The sequence below is a fragment of the Rhinatrema bivittatum genome, chromosome 7 (genome assembly GCF_901001135.1).
Source record: "Rhinatrema bivittatum chromosome 7, aRhiBiv1.1, whole genome shotgun sequence".
NCBI lineage: Eukaryota > Metazoa > Chordata > Amphibia > Gymnophiona > Rhinatrematidae > Rhinatrema > Rhinatrema bivittatum.
The window spans coordinates 308933887-308961333 of record NC_042621.1 but is presented as its reverse complement, the minus strand read 5'-3'; the positions used below and the strand labels follow the sequence as shown (position 1 = coordinate 308961333).

Genomic DNA, 27447 nt, shown 5'->3' with positions numbered 1-27447 from the left:
GCTAAATTCTGACTTTGCTGGATAAGTAGCATTTTAAGATTTATCCAGCTAATTAGCTCTTTTTTAGACTTATCCGGCTACCTTTCATGCCAGGATAAGTCCAAAAAGTGCTACTTAGACGGTCAAGCTGCACTTTTCTGATTTATCTAAGTGCCACTCCTTTTCCAGATGTTGAATTTGTGCACTTCACAGTTTTTACATGCGTGAGCATGTTTGCATGCATGTGTACTCATATTTTATAATCTGCACATATCATTTGTGGGCAGGTTATAAATCTGCATGCGACCATATACACACGGAAATGGGCTCACGCAAGCAGCTTTGAAAGTTTTCTCTTAGGATTTTCAGAATCATTTATACGCTTAAAAATGGGTTTTATATATGTAAATGCACTTTACAAAGTTAAATGGGCCTTTGAAAATTGCTACAAATATATGCTATTGAATTGTCCATAGAATATACCCACTTAATTGCACTTTACGCAGCTAAGTGGCTTTTGAAAATTGCTTCAATAGTAGTTACTTTTACACGTGTAACTCCTTTGAACATTACCTCCATCGTGAATAAGCTTCAGACAGTGCAAAACACAACTGCAAAATTGATTTTTGGAAAAAAAGAGGTTTAATCCAATAACCCGTTCGTTACAAGATCCAGTCACTTGTTGGATACAATTGAAGTTCCTATGGGCCTGATTTTCAAAATCATTAGCACATTTAAAATTGGGTTTTCCATGTGCAAATGCACTTTACCCGTGTAAGTGGGCTTTTGGAAATTACTACAATATAGGCCATTGAATTCTCAATAGGTTTTATGCGCATTCAGTGAACTTAACGTAGGTAAATAGGCTTTTGAAAATTGCTAGAATAGTGAGGTCAATATTCAAAGCCATGTAGATGGATAACTCACAAATTATCAGCCTAAATGGCAAGTTTTGCAATATTCAAATATAAATAAGTTAAATATAGTATTTAACTTAATTTGTATATTGTCTAACCATTTATTCTTTCCTTTCTCTTCCTTCTTCTCCAAGTTCTGCGACCCTTGTTAATTGTAACTATCTCCTTCCGTCACCACAGTTTTGAGTTTGAGGTTTATTAATGCACCCCCGTTTCATGTAAACCAGCAAGATATGTGCTCATGATTGCCGGTATATAAAAACCTTAAATAAATAAATAAATAAATAAATAAATAAATAAATAAATAAATTCAGCCCTTTATCCAGCTAAATTATGGGCCAGATTTTTAAACATACGCGCATGGGGTACATTTGTGCGCGCTACCCGAAGCGCATAAATGTATGCCCGATTTTATAACATGCACGCGGGAGGAGATGAGAGAGTGGAAAGGGTTCTGGTATGGGTGCAGTGACTTTGGTGAAAGATAAGTCCTGCAGCTGAATTTAGGACAGATTGCAGGGAGAGAGATGGATCACTGGGAGACCTGTGAGGAGCAGGGTGTAATAGTGTAAGCAGGAGGAGATGAGAGAGAGGAAAGGGTTCTGGTATGGGTGCAGTGACTTTGGTGAAAGATAAGTCATGCAGCTGAATTTAGGACAGATTGCAGGGAGAGAGATGGATCACTGGGAGACCTGTGAGGAGCAGGATGTAATAGTGTAAGCAGGAGGAGATGAGAGAGAGGATAGGGTTCTGGTATGGGTGCAGTGACTTTGGGGAAAGATAAGTCATGCAGCTGAATTTAGGACAGATTGCAGGGAGAGAGATGGATCACTGGGAGACCTGTGAGGAGCAGGATGTAATAGTGTAAGAGGGAGGAGATGAGAGAGAGGAAAGGGTTCTGGTATGGGTGCAGTGACTTTGGTGAAAGATAAGTCGTGCAGCTGAATTTAGGACAGATTGTAGGGAGAGAGATGGATCACTGGGAGACCTGTGAGGAGCAGGGTGTAATAGTGTAAGAGGGAGGAGATGAGAGAGAGGAAAGGGTCCTGGTATGGGTGCAGTGACTTTGGTGAAAGATAAGTCGTGCAGCTGAATTTAGGACAGATTGCAGGGAGAGAGATGGATCACTGGGAGACCTGTGAGGAGCAGGATGTAATAGTGTAAGCAGGAGGAGACGAGAGAGAGGAAAGGGTTCTGGTATGGGTGCAGTGACTTTGGTGAAAGATAAGTCGTGCAGCTGAATTTAGGACAGATTGCAGGGAGAGAGATGGATCACTGGGAGACCTGTGAGGAGCAGGATGTAATAGTGTAAGAGGAGGAGATGAGAGAGTGGAAAGGGTTCTGGTATGGGTGCAGTGACTTTGTTGAAAGATAAGTCATGCAGCTGAATTTAGGACAGATTGCAGGGACAGAGATGGATCACTGGGAGACCTGTGAGGAGCAGGATGTAATAGTGTAAGCAGGAGATGAGAGAGAGGAAAGGGTTCTGGTATGGGTGCAGTGACTTTGGTGAAAGATAAGTCATGCAGCTGAATTTAGGACAGATTGCAGGGAGAGAGATGGATCACTGGGAGACCTGTGAGGAGCAGGATGTAATAGTGTAAGCAGGAGGAGATGAGAGAGAGGAAAGGGTTCTGGTATGGGTGCAGTGACTTTGGGGAAAGATAAGTCGTGCAGCTGAATTTAGGGCAGATTGCAGGGAGAGAGATGGATCACTGGGAGACCTGTGAGGAGCAGGATGTAATAGTGTAAGAGGAGGAGATGAGAGAGGAAAGGGTTCTGGTATGGGTGCAGTGACTTTGGTGAAAGATAAGTCATGCAGCTGAATTTAGGACAGATTGTAGGGGGGAGAGATGGATCACTGGGAGACCTGTGAGGAGCAGGATGTAATAGTGTAAGAGGAGGAGATGAGAGAGAGGAAAGGGTTCTGGTATGGGTGCAGTGACTTTGGTGAAAGATAAGTGTGCAGCTGAATTTAGGACAGATTGCAGGGAGAGAGATGGATCACTGGGAGACCTGTGAGGAGCAGGGTGTAATAGTGTAAGAGGGAGGAGATGAGAGAGAGGAAAGGGTTCTGGTATGGGTGCAGTGACTTTGGTGAAAGATAAGTCGTGCAGCTGAATTTAGGACAGATTGCAGGGAGAGAGATGGATCACTGGGAGACCTGTGAGGAGCAGGATGTAATAGTGTAAGCAGGAGGAGATGAGAGAGAGGAAAGGGTTCTGGTATGGGTGCAGTGACTTTGGTGAAAGATAAGTCATGCAGCTGAATTTAGGACAGATTGCAGGGAGAGAGATGGATCACTGGGAGACCTGTGAGGAGCAGGATGTAATAGTGTAAGAGGGAGGAGATGAGAGAGAGGAAAGGGTTCTGGTATGGGTGCAGTGACTTTGGTGAAAGATAAGTCATGCAGCTGAATTTAGGACAGATTGCAGGGAGAGAGATGGATCACTGGGAGACCTGTGAGGAGCAGGGTGTAATAGTGTAAGAGGGAGGAGATGAGAGAGAGGAAAGGGTTCTGGTATGGGTGCAGTGACTTTGGTGAAAGATAAGTCATGCAGCTGAATTTAGGACAGATTGCAGGGAGAGAGATGGATCACTGGGAGACCTGTGAGGAGCAGGGTGTAATAGTGTAAGAGGAGGAGATGAGAGAGAGGAAAGGGTTCTGGTATGGGTGCAGTGACTTTGGTGAAAGATAAGTCGTGCAGCTGAATTTAGGACAGATTGCAGGGATAGAGATGGATCACTGGGAGACCTGTGAGGAGCAGGATGTAATAGTGTAAGCAGGAGGAGACGAGAGAGTGGATAAGGGTTCTGGTATGGGTGCAGTGACCAGATTGCAGGGGAGAGAGATGGATCACTGGGAGACCTGTGAGGAGCAGGGTGTAATAGTGTAAGAGGGAGGAGATGAGAGAGAGGAAAGGGTTCTGGTTGGGGTGCAGTGACTTTGGTGAAAGATAAGTCATGCAGCTGAATTTAGGAGAGATTGCAGGGAGAGAGATGGATCACTGGGAGACCTGTGAGGAGCAGGATGTAATAGTGTAAGCAGGAGGAGATGAGAGAGTGGAAAGGGTTCTGGTATGGGTGCAGTGACTTTGGTGAAAGATAAGTCGTGCAGCTGAATTTAGTACAGATTGCAGGGAGAGAGATGGATCACTGGGAGACTCATGTTAGTTGTGGTTTGCAGCAGGGATAAATTGCGGAGGATTAGCCTTAGAAAGAGAAAACGTAGTGGAGCCATAGGAAATAAAGAGGTCTCCAAGCGTCCCATTATCTGAACAACTGCTTGCACAATGCGGGCTGGGGCAGCTCGTTCCTGAGGTGGGTTATGATGACTTCTGAAGCTGACCACTGAGGCAGCAAGGAGAAATAAGCAGACGGGCGGCAACCGCCCCAGTACCTGGCCAGCTGCATGAGGAACACAATTTTCCAGGATAGAAGAGGGGGCAAAGGAGTTAAAGAGGGGGAGGTGTTGTAGGGCAGGGGAAGGAGAGAAGAGAGTGATGAGGATGGGGTAGGAGAGAGGGGGAGATATTGCAGGGAACGGTGGAGAATGCGTTGGTTTTAGAAGAAGGAGGAGAATGCCAATGGGAGTGGGGGGGAGAAGGTTTGTACTTTTCACCTTCCCAAACTGACCTGCCTTTCTCTGGCCCCCTCTCCCTCGCACTCACAAATTAAACACTAAAACTATGCCTGTGCATGTCCCTCCACCATGACATCAGCTAAATGACAGAGCCTATCACATCTGCTGGCATGTTGGTCACCTAAGACTGCAGTCTGCCCAGACCTGGCCAAAATGTCCACCAATCAGAGTGTCTAAGGAACACGCATTCTCACCTTCAGGGGACACTGCGAGTTCACATCATTCACAGCTGGCACCAGCGTTGGTGGAAAAGTTTATCTTCCATAAAAATAAATAATCAAAAAGCCCAAAAATGTCACTGGAAAAAGATGTTTTTGTCACAAGGGAAAACTTCAGACCGTCCACCAACAACAAATATTCTCAAATTGATGTGCTCAGGGCCAAAGATCCTATCATAGATAAAAAAAAAAAACCTCCTTTGAAAAGTTTTATCAGAATACGTCTACAAAAATGAATTCAATTGTTAATCAGTATTTTCACAGTCTGAGCCAAAGTCAACCAAAGCAATCCACAGCACTTATCTTCAGTTGTAATCCAATAATCCTGACCTTCCCAACATCAAACAAAAAAAGATTCTTCTCCATCAGAGGAGCAGTCAAGCCTTTGCATTCTGATCACAGAACCGACTTTGTTGGTTCAGATGGCATTGACGAAACTAGTGTTGAAAGATATTTGTTACCAAAGTTTTTCATGGGTATTCAACTCTGCTCACTCTTCACATATAGATAAAGGTCAAGAAATAAGTGATTGGAGTTGCACAATGAATCAAGGACTGTATATTGTCAGAGGCTGGACCTATTCGACTCACCCATGACATTCTGACTACACTCTTGGTTAAGGTCTTAGCCATCATCAATGCAAGACCTAATTCCTACGTCTACTGATCCACAGTCTCCAGCTATCCTGACTCCTGCTATACATCTCATGCAGAAGACTGGTGTGAATCTGGTACCACCTGGGGATTTTAAACTGAGAACCTCAACAAATGACAGTGAAGACAGGCACAAAGACTTTCTGACACCTTCTAGGAATGATAGTCATATAAATGTCTAGCAGCCAGCCCTGCAGAGTCACTACAAATGGCAGTCTAGCAGAGGAATTCTCAACCCGGTCCTTGAGACACATCTACCCAGTCAGGTTTTCGGAATATTCACAATAAATATGCATAAGATAGATTTGCATGCATTGCCTCCAAATCTCATAATATTTATTCTGGATAACCTGAAAATCTGACTGGCTAGGTGCATCCCAAGGACCGGGTTGAGAACCCCTGGTCTAGCAGATGAGTGATTTCATCCTGCTCCAAGTCAAGGAATTTCAATGGAATTGTTACAGCAAAACGTTCTCCAAGCCACCTTGTATCATGGCCTGCTTTGGATCTAGGCTGGTGATGTAGGTATAGAGCCATGCCTAAGAGCCTGTCATTTTAGTGATCCTGGCCCTAAGGAGCCTGATTGGTCTAGAGGGGTGTTGGGACACCAGGAAGGCATTTCTGGCATTCAGAAGACTCAGAGATCAAATCTGTGTGTGAACTGGTGAAGACCCATGATATCTTCAACCACGATGTAAAGATGTTATGTGATATGAAGGTGATGTAGCTTGCTTCAAGTGCGTGCTGTGTCTAAGGAGAATATTTACTTTTTACCCTGACCTGGACTGGATTAAGCTTTTACCCAACAGTATGGTCTAAGCCAAGGGTCAGCTACTCTGCTCCTCAACTACCATAAACCGGTCTGGTATTCAGGACATCCACAACGAATAGGCATGAGACATATATGCATGTACTGCCTCCTTTATATGCAAATATATCTCATGCCTATTCATTGTGGATATCCCCAAACCCAGAATTATTTGTGGCACTCGAGTACTGGAGTTGCCTACCCCTGATCTAAGCTATATTTCTACAAGCCTGCAGTACTGTAATGTGGATTTATCACCTCAGGACAACACAGGAGCTCCCTGCCAATCATGGAATCAAGATGTTAGGAGCTGATGTAAATGTTCTCCTCTGTACCTGAAATAACTTGGTCAGATTGAGGATAAAGCCCTACCTCCTTCCCCTCAATCCAAGCCCTCTGCAGAGTAACTAAGTAGTGGGTAATCCCACCATGCCAGAGCATCTCCCGCAGGTAGGAGTAACGGGGAATTCCTGATGGAGGTAGACAGTGTAGGTTAGTGAGTGAGGGGGAGGCACCATTCCTTACGGTCTCTCCCTTTGAGGGGGCTACAATGGCCGTCCCCTTTGAGGGATCTTTTAAGCAGCTCTCTCCTGGGATCTCTGGGGGCAGTGTAGCTTGTTTCTGAAGTTATAGGAGGTGTGGAGGAGCCTTTGCCTGTTTTGGATATTTTGGGTCTGCTGTTGAGTTGGGTTGGAGTCAGCATCCCGGGATATTTTTGGGGGCTTTACAAGATTGTTTTAGCTGTAGGAAGCCTGGTGAAACCCTATGCACTGCCTGGGCTCAGGGTACACGGAGCCCTGGGTCTGGGGCCGCCCTTCCAGCTTCCACTGCAATCCCACCCCTCTACACCCTGAAGGATGACAGAGGAACATGGTGACCCCATGCCAGGACCTTCCAGGGGTGTACATCATTTTTATGAAAGAAGAAAGAGATCTGGGAGGAAGTGTTTAGCTGCCCCTCTTCCTAGCCATCCTAAGGATGTTTGGAGCTGCTCATTCCAGCTGGGATCCCTCCAATCAGGGATTCGTATTAAGACTAAATCAGCCTCATATCCTTCATGCTTCCTACCTCCACCATAAACCAACTCCTGCAACACAAGAGACCTCCTTCTCCCTCCTGCTTCCCTGTCTCCAGTTACCAAAGATCTTTGCCTTGGGGCTTTGAAATGCCTGCACGTAACTCCTCTCCTCCCCCCCCCCCACCCTTCATGCCAACTCACAATACTCTCCCCTGTATATATGCCACCTACGAGTTCTCTCTATTACCCCTAATCCAGTTACCTGCTTCTATCTTGCTTCACCTCCCCTTGCCTATTCTGTCCCCTTCTATCCTTTAAATGCTATTTGTTCATTTTTATTGTGAAACACTTATTTGTCATGATGTAACTTTACTTCTTCCCTTCTTTTTCTATTTCTTCCTCTCTAACCGTTTTTTGTAAACCGATGTGATGTTCCATACGAACTTCGGTATATAAAAGCGTTAAATAAATAAATAAATAAGATTAAATCTGGAGTACTGGGAGATCAACAAAGTAATAACTGTGAGAACACCAGGGACCCCCCCCCATCAGGAGACGTCACCCTGCAGAGACTCTGGAGAGGTGAGAATATCCATTTTACCAGTTGTGGAAGGGGCTGCCGTCCAGCTGAATGATACCTTGCACACCTGGGGACTCCACATCTTCCAAGCCCTGGAGGGTGGAAGGTCCCTTGCCCTGGTAAAAGAGATTCCTGCACAGAGAGAGGAAAGAGATTGCAAAACTAAAAACGTTCTGTGCTATTGTGAGGAATACGTTTCTGCCATATCCCATGTGATTTTTGCTGCAGTAAAGACTCTGGTTTTGGATACTAACTCAGTACTGCAGCGTAATTATTGGCACTTGCAGCACACACTGGGAAGAAAAGGTTCCCCCTCGCCCTGGGAGAAAGAGATTAACGTCACCCTAAGCACTCTGGGCCCTGAAATCCAGATACTCTCTATCTACTGGCTCCCCTTTATTCTCATGTAACGCTCCTTGACCGCCAGGCGCACCCTCGTTTGCTGCACGCACAATTTGGTTCACATACCGCTCGATACAGTATTCAAATGAGACACAAATGCAAGTGGCGTCCAAAGCGCATCCATGAAGCGGTAGGCGTGCTCAAACCATTTTACTGTATAGAGCGGTATACAGCGCCTATACAGTATCCTGGGTGCGCTGGTACCTGTCATTTGAAATGTCATTCCACTAGGAAAGTGGATGGTTCTCCTACAGACCCGCTGCCTTGAGTGCCCGGCTGGACGTCTATAGTATAATAGGGGCTGATGAGTAAAGATGGCCGGCGCCATCTTTAAAGATGGCGCCGGCCATCCAGGGCTCCTACCATGTGACAGGGGCCAGCCAATGGCACGGATACCCTGTTACATGGTAAGGGCAAAGGGGCATCGGCGCCATTTTTTTTTAGCGCAGCTGATGCCTGGGAACGGGAAATCGCTCCCCGAGGCCCCCCTGGACCACCAGGTAATTTTAAAAGGTTTTGGGGGGGGGGGGTTGGGAGGGTGGGGGAGGCTAAGGGGGTCGATTTAAAGGGTTGGGTGGGTTGTTTTTTTATCGGGCCATCGGCGCCATTTTAATTAGTGGCAGCCAAAATGGCGCCGATGGCCCGAGAGCGGGAGATCGCGCAGGGACACCCCCCCCACTGGACCACCAGGTAATTTAACATTTTGGGGGGGTTCGGGAGGGTAAGGAATTGGTTTTAAAGGGTCGGGGTGGGTTTAGGGGTTGTTTTGGTGTGCCGGTTTTCCCGCCCTCCCCCAAATAATTCCGTGCCCTATTTAACGATTTAGGATGATTTATGACGATAAATCGAGGGCATTTGAATTGTATCATGCACTCTGACGATTTAGGATGATTTTAAAATTATCTGATGATAATTTTAATCGTTCAAAAACGATTCACATCCCTAATAATGAGTTATCTTTAAATTTGTAAGTAAATGGCAAAGAGGGAGAAGGTAGATGTTGAAAAGAGTTGGGGAGAGGAATGATCATTGAGGGACTCCCAGGTTGGAGCTGGCAGGGTGTGATTCTTTGTTGTTGATTCTGACCTTGAAGAACCTGTTGCTAAGGAAGGATTTGAACCAACTGAGTGCAGTTCCCGTGATGCCTATGTCTGCGAGACAGTCTAAAAGTATTGCATGGTTCACCGTGTCGAAGGCCGCTGATAAATCTAGAAGAGCGAGAAGATAGGGTTGTCTTTTTTCCAGGTTCAGAAGGATGGTGTCTGAACGTGAGATTAGGAGGGATTCTGAATTTAATGATTTGTGGAAACCGAACTGAGCTGGGGCGAGGATCTTGTGTTCGTCCAGGTATTCTGTGAGTTGCTTGTTGACTATTTTTTCCAAGAGTTTGGCAATAAACGGCAGGTTTGCTATAGGGCAGAACTTAGCAGGATCAGCTGGCGACAAGTTTGGTTTTTTTAGTAGAGGTTTTAGAATGGCAAGCTTTAGAGAGTCTGGCACTAGACCTTGTGATAGAGAGCAATTTATTATTTCCGCGATAGGCTTAGCAATGATGTTTGGGATGGAGATGAGAAGATTAGACAGTATCAGGTCCGAAGGATGCGAAGATGGTTTGAGCTTCTTGAGAATGTTTTCTATCTCCAGAGAAGATGTGGGCTCAAAAGATTCGAATGTTGTTTTTCGTTGGATTGTGGTGGTGTAAGGGGGAGGGAGTAGGGGATTGGATGAGATAAGGGGGGCAATAAGATTGGTAATTTTTTTCTCAAAGAAATTAGCGAATTCTGTGGCTTTGCTTAGTGCTTGGTCGTCCGGGATAGTTGGAGGGGATGGTTTGGTGAGAGCCGAGACATAAGAGAACAGGGCTTTAGAGTCAAAGATGAAGTGATGGATTTTTCTAGCGAAGAAATCTTTCTTGGTTCGGAGGATGGAGTTCCTAGTGCAAGAGGGATTTGTAGGCAGCCAGAGTTGTAGTAGAGGGGTTTTAACGCCATCTGTGTTCTTTACTTCTTAATTCTTGTTTGAGAGACTTCAATTCTGGTGTGAACCATGGTTTTCTGTTATCAGGGGTAGGGTATAGTACTTTAGTGGTTATGGGGCAGGTTTGGTCTGCTACTTTATTGGTGATATTGAACCAGGAAGTAGTGGCCGCAACTACGTCTGAGAGGTCCAGATGAGCTAATTCATTGGAGAGCTGGATGCTGAGGTTGTCCATGGTGCAGGGTTTCCTGATTTGGACTGTAGTTTTGGGGAAGGATTGGGATGGGAGCTCCATGATCTCAAGGACAGTAGTGATCATCTGGTGATCCGACCAAGGGACAGGTGAGCATATAGGCTTGGAGGAGAGGGTAAGGCCTTCATTTACGAAGATTAGGTCCAGCGTGTGGCCTGCTTTATGAGTAGGGCTGTTGATGATTTGTTTGAAGCCCATGTAACTAAGAGTAGAGAGTAGCATTTTGCAATTGGGGGATTGAGGAGTAGCGTCAACATGTAAGTTAAAGTCTCCCATGATTATAGCTGGTGTGTCGGTGTTGATATGTTTAGCAATGCATTCAATAAGGGAAGAAGGGTCTGATTCTAGGAATCCTGAAGGGGTGTAAATTAAACATATTTGAAGATTATTGGATTTGAAGAAGGAGAATTCAAGCTTAGATGCTGAGTTTGGTTGTTGGAGGGTTAGTCTTAGACCTTTTTTTGCAGCTAATAGTAGACCGCCTCCTCTTTTTTTAAGTCTAGGGATTGAGAATAAGTCGTATATTTGAGTGGGTAGTTGGTTTGTTAAAACTATGTCAGTGGGTTTCAGCCACGTTTCTGTGATTGCACAGATGTCAGGTTTGACTTTCAGTAGGTAGTTGTTGAGAATGTGGGCTTTTTTCGTGAGTGATTGGGCATTAAAAAGAGTTAGTGAGAAAAGAGAGAGTCCAAATAGTTGAATGATGGGAGAGATCATAATAGAAATCAGCCTCTTCTGTTGGAGGGAGAGAAATGAAGTAGGCTTAGTGCGGATTCTGAAGTGATTGCTGATAATGGGAATAGCGAAGATGCGCATCATTAGGTAGTAGTGGTTGGTGGGATGAGGGGAAGGAGGAGACCTGATGGTGTGCAGTTAGAAGATGGTCTTGGAGGATACAAAGCCTGTGTTGAGAATGCAGGTTATGTGATTGTGGACCAAGGCTCAGCCTGAGGCTGCACTGCGGTGCTGCACGAAGTGGCGCACAAAGGGGCAGGCCCCTTTGTCGCGCGGCACCTGGAGGAAGGGCTGGGATTTAAATCCCAGGAAGTCGCCATCTGATTCGGTCACTGGAGCGCCCTGCCTTGGATTGGATTTTGCTGTGAAGAGGAGTGGCTTGTGTCCAGGAGGAGTGGCATGAAGTGCACTGCCTCGTGGTCAGCGAGGGAGCCGTCGGAGGTAAGAGTGAGATTTTTTGAAGGCCTTACCCCGATGCGCTCTCAGCAATGACTGCGCAGGCCCTGTCTCCCAACTCTGTCCGATTTCGTCTGGGCGTCCATAGGAACCAGGGGTCGCGGCAAAAGGGGGCGCCTGGAGGAAGGGCTGGGATTTAAATCCCAGGAAGTCGCCGTCCGATTCGGTCAATGGAGCGCCCTGCCCTGGATTGGATTTCGCTGTGAAGAGGAGTGGCTTGTGTCTAGGAGGAGCAGCGTAAAGCGCACTGCCTCATGGTCGGCGGGGGAGCCGTCAGAGGTAAGAGTGAGATTTTTTGAAGTTGAAAAAGTGTTCTAAAGATCAAAATCACAGAACATATAGAAAGCCATGGTTTAATGGAACAAAGTCAGCATGGCTTTACCCAGGGCAAGTCTTGCCTCACAAATCTGCTTCACTTTTTTGAAGGAGTTAATAAACCTGAGGATAAAGGTGAACTGGTAGATTTAGTGTATTTGGATTTTCAGAAGGCGTTTGACAAAGTTCCTCATGAGAGGCTTCTAGGAAAAGTAAAAAGTCATGGGATAGGTAGCGATGTCCTTTTGTGGATTACAAACTGGTTAAAAAGATAGTAAACAGAGAGTAGGATTAAATGGACAATTTTCTCAGTGGAGGAGGGTGGGTAGTGGAGTGCCTCAGGGATCTGTACTGGGACCCTTACTTTTCAATATATTTATAAATGATCTGGAAAGGAATACGATGAGTAAGATAATCAGATTTGCAGATGATACAAAATTATTCAGAGTAGTTAAATCACAAGCAGATTGTGATAAATTGCAGGAAGACCATGTGAGACTGGAAAACTGGGCATCCAAATGGCAGATGAATTTTAATGTGGATAAGTGCAAGGTGATGCATATATTTATTTATTTATTTAGCATTTTTATATACCGACTTTCCAATAACAGAATTACTGATCAATTCGGTTTACATTTTAACAGAACAATAACATTGACAAGTAAATGTCTTACAAAGAACAGGTCGATATAACTTGGAAAAATATAGGGAAAAATAACCCATGCTATAGTTATACGATGTTAGGTTCCATATTAGAACTATCACCCAGGAAAGAGATCTAGGTGTCATAGTGGAAAACACACTGAAATCGTCGGTGCAGTGTGCTGCAGCAATCAAAAAAGCAAACAGAATGTTAGGAATTATTAGAAAAGGAATGGTGTATTAAAATGGAAAATGTCATAATGCCTCTGTATCGCTCCATGGTGAGACCACACCTTGAATACTGTGTACAATTCTGGTCGCCGCATCTCAAAAAAGATATAATTGTGATGGAGAAGGTACAGAGAAGGGCTACCAAAATGATAAGGGGAATGGAACAACTCCCCTATGAGGAAAGACTAAAGAGGTTAGGACTTTTCAGCTTGGAGAAGAGACGACTGAGGGGGGATATGATAGAGGTGTTTAAAATCATGAGAGGTCTAGAATGGGTAGATTGAATTGGTTATTTACTCTTTCGGATAATAGAAAGACTAGGGGGCACTCCATGAAGTTAGCAAGTAGCACATTTAAGACTAATCGGAGAAAGTTCTTTTTCACTCAACGCACAATTAAACTCTGGAATTTGTTGCCAGAGGATGTGGTTAGTGCAGTTAGTATAGCTGTGTTTAAAAAAGGGATTGGATAAGTTCTTGGAGGAGAAGTCCATTAAGTTGACTTAGATAATAACCACTGCTATTACTAGCAATGGTAACATGGAATAGACTTAGTTTTTGGGTACTTGCCAGGTTCTTATGGCCTGGATTGGCCACTGTTGGAAACAGGATGCTGGGCTTGATGGCCCGTTGGTCAGACCCAGTGTGGCATGTTCTTATGTTCTTAGGGTATTATTCTGCTGTGCAGCTTCCTTCCTTATTATGGTTATATTGATTTCTGTTTAAGCCATGCCCCATGGCTATTTTCTTGTTCCCCCTAATATACTGGGGTCTAATATGGCAATTTATAATTTTCTTTTGTTGTTTTACTAATGGTGTATAGTTACCACTTATATTGCCTATTTTTCTTTGTCAACTATTGTTTATATATGTTTGATTTGAAATTATAAATAAGAGAGAAAAAAATTTGATCATGTTATGATCAATATTGCCAAATGACCCCACCACTATTACCTCTCCCACAAAATCCTGTGTTCCATTAGGAATTAGATCTAAAATAGCTCCCTCTCTTGTCAAATTGTGAACCAATTGCTCCTTCATAGTTTACACCTTTTAATTTGATTAATGTGTTTATGAAATTTTAGGTTTTGCCATTTTTATGATGTTCTTATTTTTTTTTAATTTTCTTATTTTATCTACATTTTAGTCAAATATTGTTAAAACAATTGTATATTGTATTGTATTATGGATTGTGTTTACATTTGGAACTTTATTGTGAATCGACATGAAGTCAACCCGAATGTCGGTATATAATTAATTAATTAATTGATTGATTAATTAATATGAAGCCATCATTTATTCCATTCAGGAACTTTACTTCTCTTACCCAGTCAATATTGGGGTAATTGAAATCTACCACTATTATTGCATTGCCAAATTGGTTAGCTTCCTTTATTTCTCTTAGTGTTTCATCATCCATCTTATCACTTTGGCCAGATGGACGGTAGTATACTCCTATCACTATACACTTCCCCAACACATATAGGATTTCTACCCATAAAAATTGATTATGCATTTAGTCTCTTTTATGATCTTTATCCTGCTGGACTCTATGCCATCCTGGACCATAAAGCTCCACCCCACTACCAAGTTGATCCTCCCTATCATTGTGTTATAAGTTGAACTCTGATATAGCACTGTCCCATTGGTTATCCTCCTTCCACCAAGTCTCTGTGATGCCAATTATGTCAATCTCATCATTCATTGCTATACATTCTAACTCTCCCATCTTACTTCTTAGACTTCTGGCATTGGCATACAGACATTTCAAAGTATGTTTGGATCAACAGCCTGCTTTTCAGTTGTCAGGAATAATTTGGAATCCTTTAGCTCAGGTGATTCTTTACTTATAGGCACATGGACTACTTTTGCTTTTATTGGAACCTCTCTTGGGAATGCCCTATCTCTCCTGCTTCATTAGTATCCTTTGAAGATACCTCCCTGAAGGGCTGACACCTAGACAAGAGAGGCAGTACTGTTATAGACAGTAATGCTAAATTGAAAATGGCAGCAGAAAATGGGGCTATAAGTGGGTCCATTGCTTTGCATATTTGCTGCATCTGAGGAGAAGAAAAACTGATACTTCACGCATATCCAGCACAGCTCTCTGCTTCAATGGCAGGGGAGAAGAAAAACTAATAGTTCACGCATATCCAGCATAGCTCCCTGCTTCAACGGCAGGGGAGAAGAAAAACTGATACTTCACGCATATCCAGCATAGCTCTCTGCTTCAACGGCAGGGGAGAAGAAAAACTGATACTTCACGCATATCCAGCATAGCTCTTTGCTTCAAAGGCAGGGGAGAAGAAAAACTGATACTTCACGCATATCCAGCATAGCTCTCTGCTTCAAAGGCAGGGGAGAAGAAAAACTGATACTTCACGCATATCCAGCATAGCTCTCTGCTTCAAAGGCAGGGGAGAAGAAAAACTGATACTTCACGCATATCCAGCATAGCTCTCTGCTTCAACGGCAGGGGAGAAGAAAAACTGATACTTCACGCATATCCAGCATAGCTCTCTGCTTCAACGGCAGGGGAGAAGAAAAACTGATAATTCACGCATATCCAGCATAGCTCTCTGCTTCAACGGCAGGGGAGAAGAAAAACTGATAATTCACGCATATCCAGCATAGCTCTCTGCTTCAACGGCAGGGGAGAAGAAAAACAACCAATAAGGGCTGAATAACATAGTCTGGGTAAACAAATAAGCATGGGTGTAGCTTGCTTATTGTGGCGGTTATTACCCCTAACTAATCAAGCTTGATATTTCACTTGGAAGCAGCTCCATCACTGCTCTCTGCATTAATGGTGGGGGTGGAAGGGAAATAGAACCAAAGGTTACTAAGAGCCAAGAGAAACAGATAAGTATGAGAAAAAAGAAATGTGAGGCTTGCTGGGCAGACTGGATGGGCCGTTTGGTCTTCTTCTGCTGTCATTTCTATGTTTCTATGTAAAGGATGTCCTGGGACTGGGAGCCAAGGAATATGGCAGCATATTCCTGAAAGAACTAATAGAGAGGTGCAGGAAAATAGGAGGGTATTTTCACCAGAGTGTGAAGAGTGGGCAGCAGCTGCATGAGAAGCAGGAAGCAGTGGGTGCACCTCTGCACCAGCTTCTTGAGGTGGAACCCCACCTCTCTCTTGGAGCAAAGATTACTGGAGCAACGGAGACCCTTTCATGATCATTGTGGATCACCTCCTAGGGCATCAAGATTGGCTACACATGCCACAGGTGGTATGAGTCTTGAAGTCCTTCGAGGATGCCTCAGAGGGTCTCAGTTCCACAAGAGCCACCCTGGGGGTGATGATCTCCATAATGAATATCCTGGAGGTGTTGCTGTTCTGGACTCCTTGCAGATCCAAGTGAAAGACCCCTCATCCAGCTCTCTACCCCAATATAGACTGGGTAAATGTATCATCGGGTCACGCTAGAGAGATAACGTTCCTGGATGGAATAAATGATAGCTTTATGGAGCAATTGGTTCAGGAACCGACGAGAGAGGGAGCAATTTTAGATCTAATTCTCAGTGGAGCACAGGACTTGGTGAGAGAGGTAACGGTGGTGGGGCCGCTTGGCAATAGTGATCATAATATGATCAAATTTGATTTAATGACTGGAAAAGGAACAGTGTGCAAATCCAAGGCTCTCGTGCTAAACTTTCAAAAGGGAAACTTTGATAAAATGAGAAAAATTGTTAGAAAAAAACTGAAAGGAGCAGCTACAAAAGTAAAAAATGTCCAAGAGGCGTGGTCATTGTTAAAAAATATCATTCTAGAAGCACAGTCCAGATGTATTCCACACATTAAGAAAGGTGGAAAGAAGGCAAAACGATTACCGGCATGGTTAAAAGGGGAGGTGAAAGAAGCTATTTTAGCCAAAAGATCTTCATTCAAAAATTGGAAGAAGGATCCAACAGAAGAAAATAGGATAAAGTATAAACATTGGCGAGTTAAATGTAAGACATTGATAAGACAGGCTAAGAGAGAATTTGAAAAGAAGTTGGCTGTAGAGGCAAAAACTCACAGTAAAAACATTTTAAAATATATCCGAAGCAGAAAGCCTGTGAGGGAGTCAGTTGGACCGTTAGATGATCGAGGGGTTAAAGGGGCACTTAGAGAAGATAAGGCCATCGCGGAAAGATTAAATGATTTCTTTGCTTCGGTGTTTACTGAAGAGGATGTTGGGGAGGTACCCGTAATGGAGAAGGTTTTCATGGGTAATGATTCAGATGGACTGAATCAAATCACGGTGAAACTAGAAGATGTGGTAGGCCTGATTGACAAACTGAAGAGTAGTAAATCACCTAGCCCGGATGGTATACACCCCAGAGTTCTGAAGGAACTAAAAAATGAAATTTCAGACCTATTAGTAAAAATTTGTAACTTATCATTAAAATCATCCATTGTACCTGAAGACTGGAGGATAGCAAATGTAACCCCAATATTTAAAAAGGGCTCCAGGGGCGACCCGGGAAACTACAGACCGGTTAGCCTGACTTCAGTGCCAGGAAAAATAGTGGAAAGTGTTCTAAACATCAAAATCACAGAACATATAGAAAGACATGGTTTAATGGAACACAGTCAGCATGGCTTTACCCAGGGCAAGTCTTGCCTCACAAATCTGCTTCACTTTTTTGAAGGAGTTAATAAATGTGTGGATAAAGGTGAACTGGTAGATATAGTATACTTGGATTTTCAGAAGGCGTTTGACAAAGTTCCTCATGAGAGGCTTCTAGGAAAAGTAAAAAGTCATGGGATAGGTGGCGATGTCCTTTCGTGGATTGCAAACTGGCTAAAAGACAGGAAACAGAGAGTAGGATTAAATGGACAATTTTCTCAGTGGAAGGGAGTGGACAGTGGAGTGCCTCAGGGATCTGTATTGGGACCCTTACTGTTCAATATATTTATAAATGATCTGGAAAGAAATACGACGAGTGAGATAATCAAATTTGCAGATGACACAAAATTGTTCAGAGTAGTTAAATCACAAGCAGATTGTGATAAATTGCAGGAAGACCTTGTGAGACTGGAAAATTGGGCATCCAAATGGCAGATGAAATTTAATGTGGATAAGTGCAAGGTGATGCATATAGGGAAAAATAACCCATGCTATAATTACACGATGTTGGGTTCCATATTAGGTGCTACAACCCAAGAAAGAGATCTAGGTGTCATAGTGGATAACACATTGAAATCGTCGGTTCAGTGTGCTGCGGCAGTCAAAAAAGCAAACAGAATGTTGGGAATTATTAGAAAAGGAATGATGAATAAAACGGAAAATGTCATAATGCCTCTGTATCGCTCCATGGTGAGACCGCACCTTGAATACTGTGTACAATTCTGGTCGCTGCATCTCAAAAAAGATATAATTGCGATGGAGAAGGTACAGAGAAGGGCTACCAAAATGATAAGGGGAATGGAACAACTCCCCTATGAGGAAAGACTAAAGAGGTTAGGACTTTTCAGCTTGGAGAAGAGACGACTGAGGGGGAATATGATAGAGGTGTTTAAAATCATGAGAGGTCTAGAACAGGTAGATGTGAATCGGTTATTTACTCTTTCGGATAGTAGAAAGACTAGGGGACACTCCATGAAGTTAGCATGGGGCACATTTAAAACCAATTGGAGAAAGTTCTTTTTTACTCAACGCACAATTAAACTCTGGAATTTGTTGCCAGAGGATGTGGTTAGTGCAGTTAGTATAGCTGTGTTTAAAAAAGGATTGGATAAGTTCTTGGAGGAGAAGTCCATTACCTGCTATTAAGTTCACTTAGAGAATAGCCACTGCCATTAGCAATGGTTACATGGAATAGACTTAGTTTTTGGGTACTTGACAGGTTCTTATGGCCTGGATTGGCCACTGTTGGAAACAGGATGCTGGGCTTGATGGACCCTTGGTCTGACCCAGTATGGCATTTTCTTATGTTCTTATGTTCTTACTGATATGATGGAGTTTCAGAAATCCATTGCTTTTTCTTGGGATGAGCATCATGGAGTCCATCTTCCTCTATGCATCTTGCTAGGTATTTGTGATCTGTTGGTCACTGTTGGAGACAGGATACTGCGCTTGATGGATCTTTGGTGTGACCCAGTATGAGATATCTTATATTCTTATGAATAGTATCTATAGACCATTAGGAAAGAAAACCAGAACAGAATAGGAAGGGAGAAAGGAGAAACAAAGCTGGGAGAAAAAAGGCAGCAATATCCTAGGTAAGTGAGCAGGGGAGGTGAGAAAAAATGTCTAAAATCCCAGTCAGCCCGATTTTTCCCCATGACAGGCCTATCCTAAGACGTTCCGAGTACTTGAGGCAAGATCTTTGGAGACCCATCCCTAGAACCTCTCTACCCTTTGGAGACACAGGACAGAGGCTGGGGTAAAGAAGACTTGATTTTTGGACATCAGGGAGGATTTTTCTGGGACTAAGAGGATATTCTTCACATGTAGGATTTTCTTGCCAAATTGGGACAGTTTATCCCCTCAATCCAGGAGCCTAAGTAAGGAAGTTGAATAAAAGAAACCAGTGTAAACCCAGCTGTAATTTGGCACAGTTTTCTCCTGATTGGAGATCTATGTATTTATCCTTAAAGATTTATGTCACCTATACACTATTCTAGGTGGCTTACAAAATGTATATAAATTATACATACATGGAGATGAAACATAAAACAAAAAGCAGCACTCTTCCATCAAACATTACTCACCTTATGCACTTCAGCAATCAAAGGCTTGGCAAAAAATATTATTTTAGCAGCTCTTATATTGCTGTAGCAGCTGTTGGATTGTTGCAGGAATTGTTAGATTGTTTTAAGCATTGTTAGATTGCTGTAGCAGCTCTTAGATTGTTGCAGCTTTTATTAGATTGTTTTAAGCATTGTTAGATTGTTGCAGCAGCTCTTAGATGTTTTTAACAGTTGTTAGATTGCTGTAGCAGCTGTTGGATTGTTGCAGCTTTTGTTAGATTGTTTTAAGCATTGTTAGATTGCTGTAGCAGCTCTTAGATTGTCGAAGCAGCTGTTAGATTGTTGCAGCTTTTGTTAGATTGTTTTAAGCATTGTTAGATTGCTGTAGCAGCTCTTAGATTGTCGAAGCAGCTGTTAGATTGTTGCAGCTTTTGTTAGATTGTTTTAAGCATTGTTAGATTGTCGCAGCAGATCTTAGATGTTTTTAACAGTTGTTAGATTGCTGTAGCAGCTGTTGGATTGTTGCAGCTTTTGTTAGATTGTTTTAAGCATTGTTAGATTGTCGCAGCAGATCTTAGATGTTTTTAACAGTTAAAAATCATGATTGCTGTAGCAGCTCTTAGATTGTCGAAGCAGCTGTTGGATTGTTGCAGCTTTTGTTAGATTGTTTTAAGCATTGTTAGATTGCTGTAGCAGCTCTTAGATTGTCGAAGCAGCTGTTAGATTGTTGCAGCTTTTGTTAGATTGTTTTAAGCAGCTGTTAGATTGTTTTAAGCATTGTTAGATTGTCGCAGCAGATCTTAGATGTTTTTAACAGTTAAAAATCATGATTGCTGTAGCAGCTCTTAGATTGTCGAAGCAGCTGTTGGATTGTTGCAGCTTTTGTTAGATTGTTTTAAGCATTGTTAGATTGCTGTAGCAGCTCTTAGATTGTCGAAGCAGCTGTTAGATTGTTGCAGCTTTTGTTAGATTGTTTTAAGCATTGTTAGATTGCTGTAGCAGCTCTTAGATTGTTGAAGCAGCTGTTAGATTGTTGCAGCTTTTGTTAGATTGTTTTAAGCATTGTTAGATTGCTGAAGCAGCTCTTAGATTGTCGAAGCAGCTGTTAGATTGTTGCAGCTTTTGTTAGATTGTTTTAAGCATTGTTAGATTGCTGAAGCAGCTCTTAGATTGTCGAAGCAGCTCTTAGATTGTTGTAGTCCTCAAAACCTGAGGCAGAGAGTTCCAAAGCACAGGTCTGGCAATGAAATAATGTCTCTCATGAGATTTGACCAAGCAAACTTGCCATATTGATAGCACATCAAGAAGTCCTCCACAAGGGAATTTGAAAAATCGTTTGAAGAAGGAATCCAAGGGGACATGACAGCATTAGATGTAGATGAGTAAAGTCTGTGCAGCATGTCCAGGAGATATAAACTACAGTATGGATCAGGATAGAAAATCCCCTATGTCATTTTAACCAATCCAGTAGGCGTAGAGGCCAAAACTTTGCAAGACATCAAAAGAAAGGCAAAGCAGAAGGAGCACTGGTGTTAAATTAACAAACCATAGGGCAAGAGCAAAGCAACCAGAAGAGTGGCATGAAAATCCAAGGCAGATAAAAAGGGGTAAAGTGCTACCAACATTGGCATAAATACCCCAAGGGATCATGAGAGGTGCAGCAAGTGTATGTAACCCTTTTTTTGGAGGCTTGGCTTTATCCAAAAGGGCCATAAAAACATTTATATCTTGGGGATGTGCCCATTAGCATTTCTTCTCCTTCTTGTTTGTCCCAAGATATGGGTTCTTTCACCTGGGGGGGGAGGATGACCTTCAAGGCCCAGGTGATGTAGTGAACTCCCCTTCTCCGTTGTGTTGCTAACTCCTTTATGTGATGATGCTGCAAGGAACAGGTGTCAAATAAAATTTTAGTTTAATTTCTTTAAAATAAATGATGTCACTGTGAAATGCTCTTTCACCATAAGACCCAATTTTGACCCTGATCAACAGAAAGTGATTCTTGATAATAAATTACCAAACCTGAATTTGTTTTCTATAGACTTGGCAATTTCTGACTGGGATAATATATTCCTTATAGGGTCAGTGACACAAAAACGCCGGAGGTGCTCCCCAATGTCATTACCTAGCCCGGACTATATAAAGATGAGCTTGACTCCCATCTACTGCCTCGGCAATAAGTCGACTACCTTTCAATAGTGCTAAGTTGCCTCAGCATTTTTCCAGCATTCCTGCTCCTGGTTCCTGTGTTGGCAGCCTGGTCTGTGAACCTGAGTTCTTGTCTCTGTCTCCTTCATGGTCAGTCTTCAGCCCTTCTCCTCCGAGTCTTCAGTGTCCTCTGTTCCTGTCTGTGCTGCTCCTGTCACCGCTTTGCTAGGAAGTTGGCAATCTGTTAGCTGTCTGCTAGGGAGCTAGCAATCTGTTACCACTCTCCTCCTCCAGGGGGCAGGAGTCAGCAATCAGTTATGCTCTCCTCCTCCTGAAAGGGGAAGAAGTAGCAATATGTCATGATCTGCACCTCCAGAAGGCAGGAGTTAGCTATCTGTAATGCTAGCCTCACCAGGAGGGCGAAGGAGTAATCTGTAGCAAAACTGTAGGGAATGCTCTTGTAAGGAAGGAGATGACAATCTGTATGGGCCAACTCCCCAGGGAGGAGGAGTTGCCAACTGTAATGACACTCTTCAGAGAAATGAGCTACAGTAAATATATATACTTCGCTACTGAGATAGCACTCTATCATGCCTTTGCTTTGGAGTGGTAATCTGTTATATATAGGCTGCTGGTAAGTCCCATAGAAGAGAAGGTAGCTATCTATATAATACTTCCGTAAGTGGTGGTAGTGGTCATTAGTGGTTGGCTCCCACAGGGTGATAGTAGTGTAAGGAATGACCACTTGGAGGATATGGTGAATCCCTGGGCCGATGGTAGATGACAGTGCCCCCAGGAGGAGATCCCGAGAGGAACCACCGGCTAGGCTAGAATATGAATGAAACACAAATAGTCCTTTATTAGGCTGGAAGCTGGACCACCAGAGGTGGCAGCAGTGAGTCGATGTGCACGGCAGGGCTGAAGTCCTTCTGATACTGGAATGATAATCTCTGGTTTGCTGAGCTGTAGAGAGAGAGAGACTAGAAGTAGTGAGTAGACAGGGTATATGGGATACAAGATGGTATGCTCACAATAGTAGATGTCAGCAATGGTCTATATGCCGCAGAGAGTCTTCAGTATTCAGGAACAGGAGCCGTAGGCGAGCACTGGTTCTTATGAATAGCCTGTAATAAGAACTCACAATAGTTGTGAGTTCTTATTACAGGCTATTCAGAAACGTATTCCTCACAATAGCACAGAACGTTTTTAGTTTTGCAATCTCTTTCCTCTCTCTGTGCAGGAATCTCTTTTACCAGGGCAAGGGACCTTCCACCCTCCAGGGCCCTCCAGGGCTATTACAGGCTATTACAGGCTATTCATAAGAGAAATGGCTTCTAGAGTAGAAGAGAGTCTGTAAAGGATTCTAGGAACATAGGCCCTCGTGGAGCGAGTACCAGTTCCTGTCTGTACTCTTGCCAATACAACTCTTGATCTCTGTACCTGCGATAGACAGAAGGGAGTCTTCAGAGCTATAGGAATGTAGGCCCTCGTGGAGCGAGTACCATTTCCTATTTACAATAGAACTCACTGTGTTCGTGTCTGCGATCACCTCCAGGCTATGAGAAGTCTTCCGAGTATACAGGGACGTAGGCCCTCGAGGAGTGAGTACCAGATCCTGTCTTGGCGATCTGAAATCAAGAAGAGAGAGAGGAGCCCCTGAGGAGTGGGTATTCCTGGTAAGTTTGAATAGGCCGAGCAGCGGGCAAGGATTCCCCTTAGCTGACTCGGATCGATGTTGCAAGTAGCGTGAACTGCAGAAGCAAGTCCATAAGGAATTCCTTGCTAACTTGTTAGAGCTTAGCAAACAAAGACCTTTTAAAGTGGAGTTGGATGACGTCACTATGGCGGGACACCCCTGAGGTTGCCGCCCTTGCTGGTACAAGTCTGGAGCACATGCGCGTGCCCTTACGTCATCAGGAACATGGCGGATCCGTAGCATCAAGCCAGCCTGGGGACGCCGGGACCAAGAGGCAGGAACAAGCCACAGCTGCATCTGTCTGTCAGAGCCGAAGAGAGTCAAAGAGATCCTAAGGTCAGAGAGGGTGGAGCGAGGGGCGAGAAGAGACACGAACGCAACAGCTCCTCACCTCCCTGCCTCCTCTCTGTCCCTTGTTTCCCTTGGATGGATCTCTGACTTTGGCTTCGGCTTAGACACTGCCTTTGATTGTACTCCACCTGCCACTGATTACTGCCTGGACTCTGATCTCGATTGAACTCTGCCTGCCTTCAACTTTCTGCCTGGACCATGACACCATGCGGTCTCAGTTTGCCTGGGATCTCTGCCTGAGCCACTAACCTGAGGTCCTCCGATTGTCACAGACTTTCACCACTCCATGCTGTGGACCATCCCGGCTTCCCTACTGTACTGGCTTGCAACGTGTTCACCTCTACGAGTCTCCATCAGCACAGAGGCCTACACCTAAGATCAGCTGGACCCGGCACTGAGGGCTCAATCTAAGGGGAAAATGGGCTGGTATTGATGAACCTCTGGTTGGGGCTCTGCTCCAGCTAGCTCTGTCTGCAACAGTGGGGACCTGTGGGGCCCCGAAGCACCAACTCCCCCTCAGCCCAAGAGTCTACTTTGCCAACACGAGGTTTCCAGTTTCTTTTCATTCAATAAGATTTCATGGTGAATCAGTCTGTCCTTGTCTATAAAACTAAATGTGTATTTTCCCTATAGTCGTGCGGCATGACATGCGACGAGGACAGAATTAAGTTCTTTCTACGTCTGAAATGTGTGCAGAAGGCCAATTGTCCTTTAATGTGATTATGAACTGCTTTGTCTCATATTTCCTTGGAGGAAGTGATGGCTCCTGAGAATCTCGTCCCACAATCTGCCCTTTAACATCAGAAAGATATAACTTTACACTTGGCCCACACCCAAGGCTCACCATTTTCAAAGATCTTCTTGATTAAACAGATGGCAGCAAAATGCTTGTAGATATAAGGATTTCAGTCCTGGCAAAGAAACCTGAGCTGGTCTGCACAGCAGCCGAAATTACTGTATCAGATTATAATATAAACAGCATCTTCACTTTGTTCCTAATACAATTGAAAGATTAAGCACAGTCACCTGGAGACAGCCTCACTCAAAAACGTAACACTCTCCTACCATCCCTTCTCAACTCGCTCCTCACTTTTCCTATCCCTCTCTCAGCTTATTCGTCATTGCAGGACATTCTCCACTTCTCCTATCCCCCTCTGTCTCCCTCTGCATCTCACCTGTCTCTCTTGCATTGCTCCCCATCTATCATATCCCCCTCTCAGCCTTCCCTGTCTCCGCTGACTTCTACCTCCTCAGCTTTAGTCTTTCAGAGATGGATGGGAGAGGGACTGAGGAGCTGGGCAGGGAGGATGGAGGAGGGAGAGGAGGAACTGGAGGACTGAAAGAGAAAGGAGGCACCATGGGGAGCCCCCAAGAGAGGGAGATGAAGAGGAGCTAAGGGGCTGACAGGTGGAGAAAGGGGATGGGGTCTGAGAGGAGCTGGGGAACTGGGGGCTGAAGACAAGAGGGGGCAACTGTGATTGCTAAGAGGGTAAGAAACTGTGTTGAAGGAGAAAGATGAGAGACAGATGCACAGATACAAATGAACAGGCTCTTTCACTCTGCCCAGTTGCAGGACATGGGGAGAGCTGTAGAGGAGTGGAGGGAGTGAAGAGGAAGACTGAGCTGGAGGGAAGTGAGATGAAGTGTCAGAGAGAGATGGGAAGACGGTGAGAGCAGAATAGAAATGTAAAATGAAGGGAGAAATAGAAAAAAGGAATCAGAGGGGGAAATACTTCCAGCAACAGAAGTAGAGGGTTTTATTTTCAAGTCTTTAAATGTGTTAGAAATCATATGTACAATTTATTTTATACTTCTTAAATTCCAGGTGAAAATAACTGATGAGTGACCCGACTTGGTCTAAGGGGTTTCCTGACCTCAGCATTAGCAGATAATTACACCAAAACCTCTTTCCCGTACTTTTTAAGGAGAAGCAGTGAGAATGCTCACTGTAAGTTTTTTCAGTTTCCTTACAACACCCCCGATGCCCTCCCATCTCTCCAACACTAACATTTTGGATTCCTAATAATGTCCCCACTCCTTCCTGTCTCTCTGATGCCAACAATGCAAATCTGGGCCATCTGTCTCTGGCTGGCCTTGTGAGGGGGAATAAGAATTGGTGGTTAAGAAGTTAGTAAATCAAGAAATACCCCTTTGTAAGACCTTTCCTTGATTATATGGTGGGAGGTGACATCTAGGAAGATAGTATAGTATGGACCATGTAGCTTCACACAGCCAAGATCTATAAGGGGCTATAGGACCCCCACTGCTGTTAAAACAGACCCAGAAAGCCTTTAACACAAACAACCAAAGCCATCAGGAAGGATGAGAGCCTGTCCTGGAGGTGCCTTGGAGGAGGAAGGTCTCATGATTGGAGAGCACCAACCAGGTGCAGCAGGAAAGGATCCTGTAGCAAGGACCTGCTCTCCGGGTGATGCACTGTCCTTTCGCACTGAGGATATCTCCCCAAGACCTACTGCCCAGGAGGGAAGGGTTAGGTCGGCCGTCATAGTGGGTGATTCGATTATTAGGAATGTAGATAGCTGGGTGGCTGGTGGGTGTGAGGATCGCCTGGTAACATGCCTGCCTGGTGCGAAGGTGGCGGACCTCACACGTCACCTAGATAGGATTTTAGACAGTGCTGGGGAGGAGCCGGCTGTGGGCACCAACGACATAGGAAAATGTGGGAGGGAGGTTCTGGAAGCCAAATTTAGGCTCTTAGGTAGAAAGCTTAAATCCAGAGCCTCCAGGGTAGCATTCTCTGAAATGCTCCCTGTTCCACGCGCAGGTCACCAGAGGCAGGCAGAGCTCCGGAGTCTCAATGCGTGGATGAGACGATGGTGCAAGGAAGAGGGATTCAGTTTTGTTAGGAACTGGGGAACCTTTTGAGGAAGGGGGAGTCTCTTCCGAAGGGATGGGCTCCACCTTAACCAGGGTGGAACCAGACTGCTGGCGCTAACCTTTAAAAAGGAGATAGAGCAGTTTTTAAACTAGAACAAAGGGGAAAGCCGACAGTTGCTCAGTAGCGCATGGTTCAGATGGAGGTATCTTCAAAGGATACTAATGATGCTTTAAATTAGGGCATCCCAACAGTGAGGATCCATTAATAAGAAAAGTGCCTGTAATTAAAAACTCACCTGAACTAAAAGATTCCAGTTTATCCCTATCAATTATAAAGCAGAATTAAAATACACACAAAAAACACACTTTGAAATGTTTGTATGCTAATGCCAGAAGTCTAAGAAGTAAGATGGGAGAATTAGAATGTATAGCAGTGAATGATGACATAGACTTAATTGGCATCTCAGAGACATGGTGGAAAGAGGATAACCAATGGGACAGTGCTATACCGGGGTACAAATCATATCACAATGACAGAGAGGAGCATCTTGGAGGCAGGGTGGTGCTTTATGACCAGGATGACATAGAGTCCAATAGGATAAAAATCCTGCATGAGACTAAATGCACAATCGAATCTTTATGGGTACAAATCCCTTTTGTGTTGGGGAAAAGTATAGTGATAGGAGTATACTACCATCCACCTGGCCAAGATGGTGAGACGGACAGTGAAATGCTGAGAGAAATTAGGGAAGCTAACCGAATTGGTAGTGCAGTAATAATGGGAGATTTCTATTACCACAAAGTCAATGGTGCAAGTAAAAGGATAAAGTCCCATTCACTAATATAAGAATTTTATTGAACAAAAGTTCATGGTTCATAAATCATTCATTCAATATGGCAACTCCAT

At 44.0% G+C, this 27447-nt stretch overlaps 1 protein-coding gene across 1 annotated transcript in view; it reads right to left on the bottom strand.

Moving 5' to 3' along the window:
- Window positions 1-23283, bottom strand: part of DMBT1 (deleted in malignant brain tumors 1) — a 306433-nt gene extending 283150 nt beyond the window's left edge. Inside the window, exon 1 of the mRNA XM_029610571.1 lies at window positions 23184-23283. Within this exon, the coding sequence (XP_029466431.1) occupies window position 23184 (1 nt within the window). The 5' untranslated portion in view covers window positions 23185-23283. The remainder of the gene's footprint in view (window positions 1-23183) is intronic.
- Between the last annotated feature and the right edge of the window lie 4164 nt (window positions 23284-27447).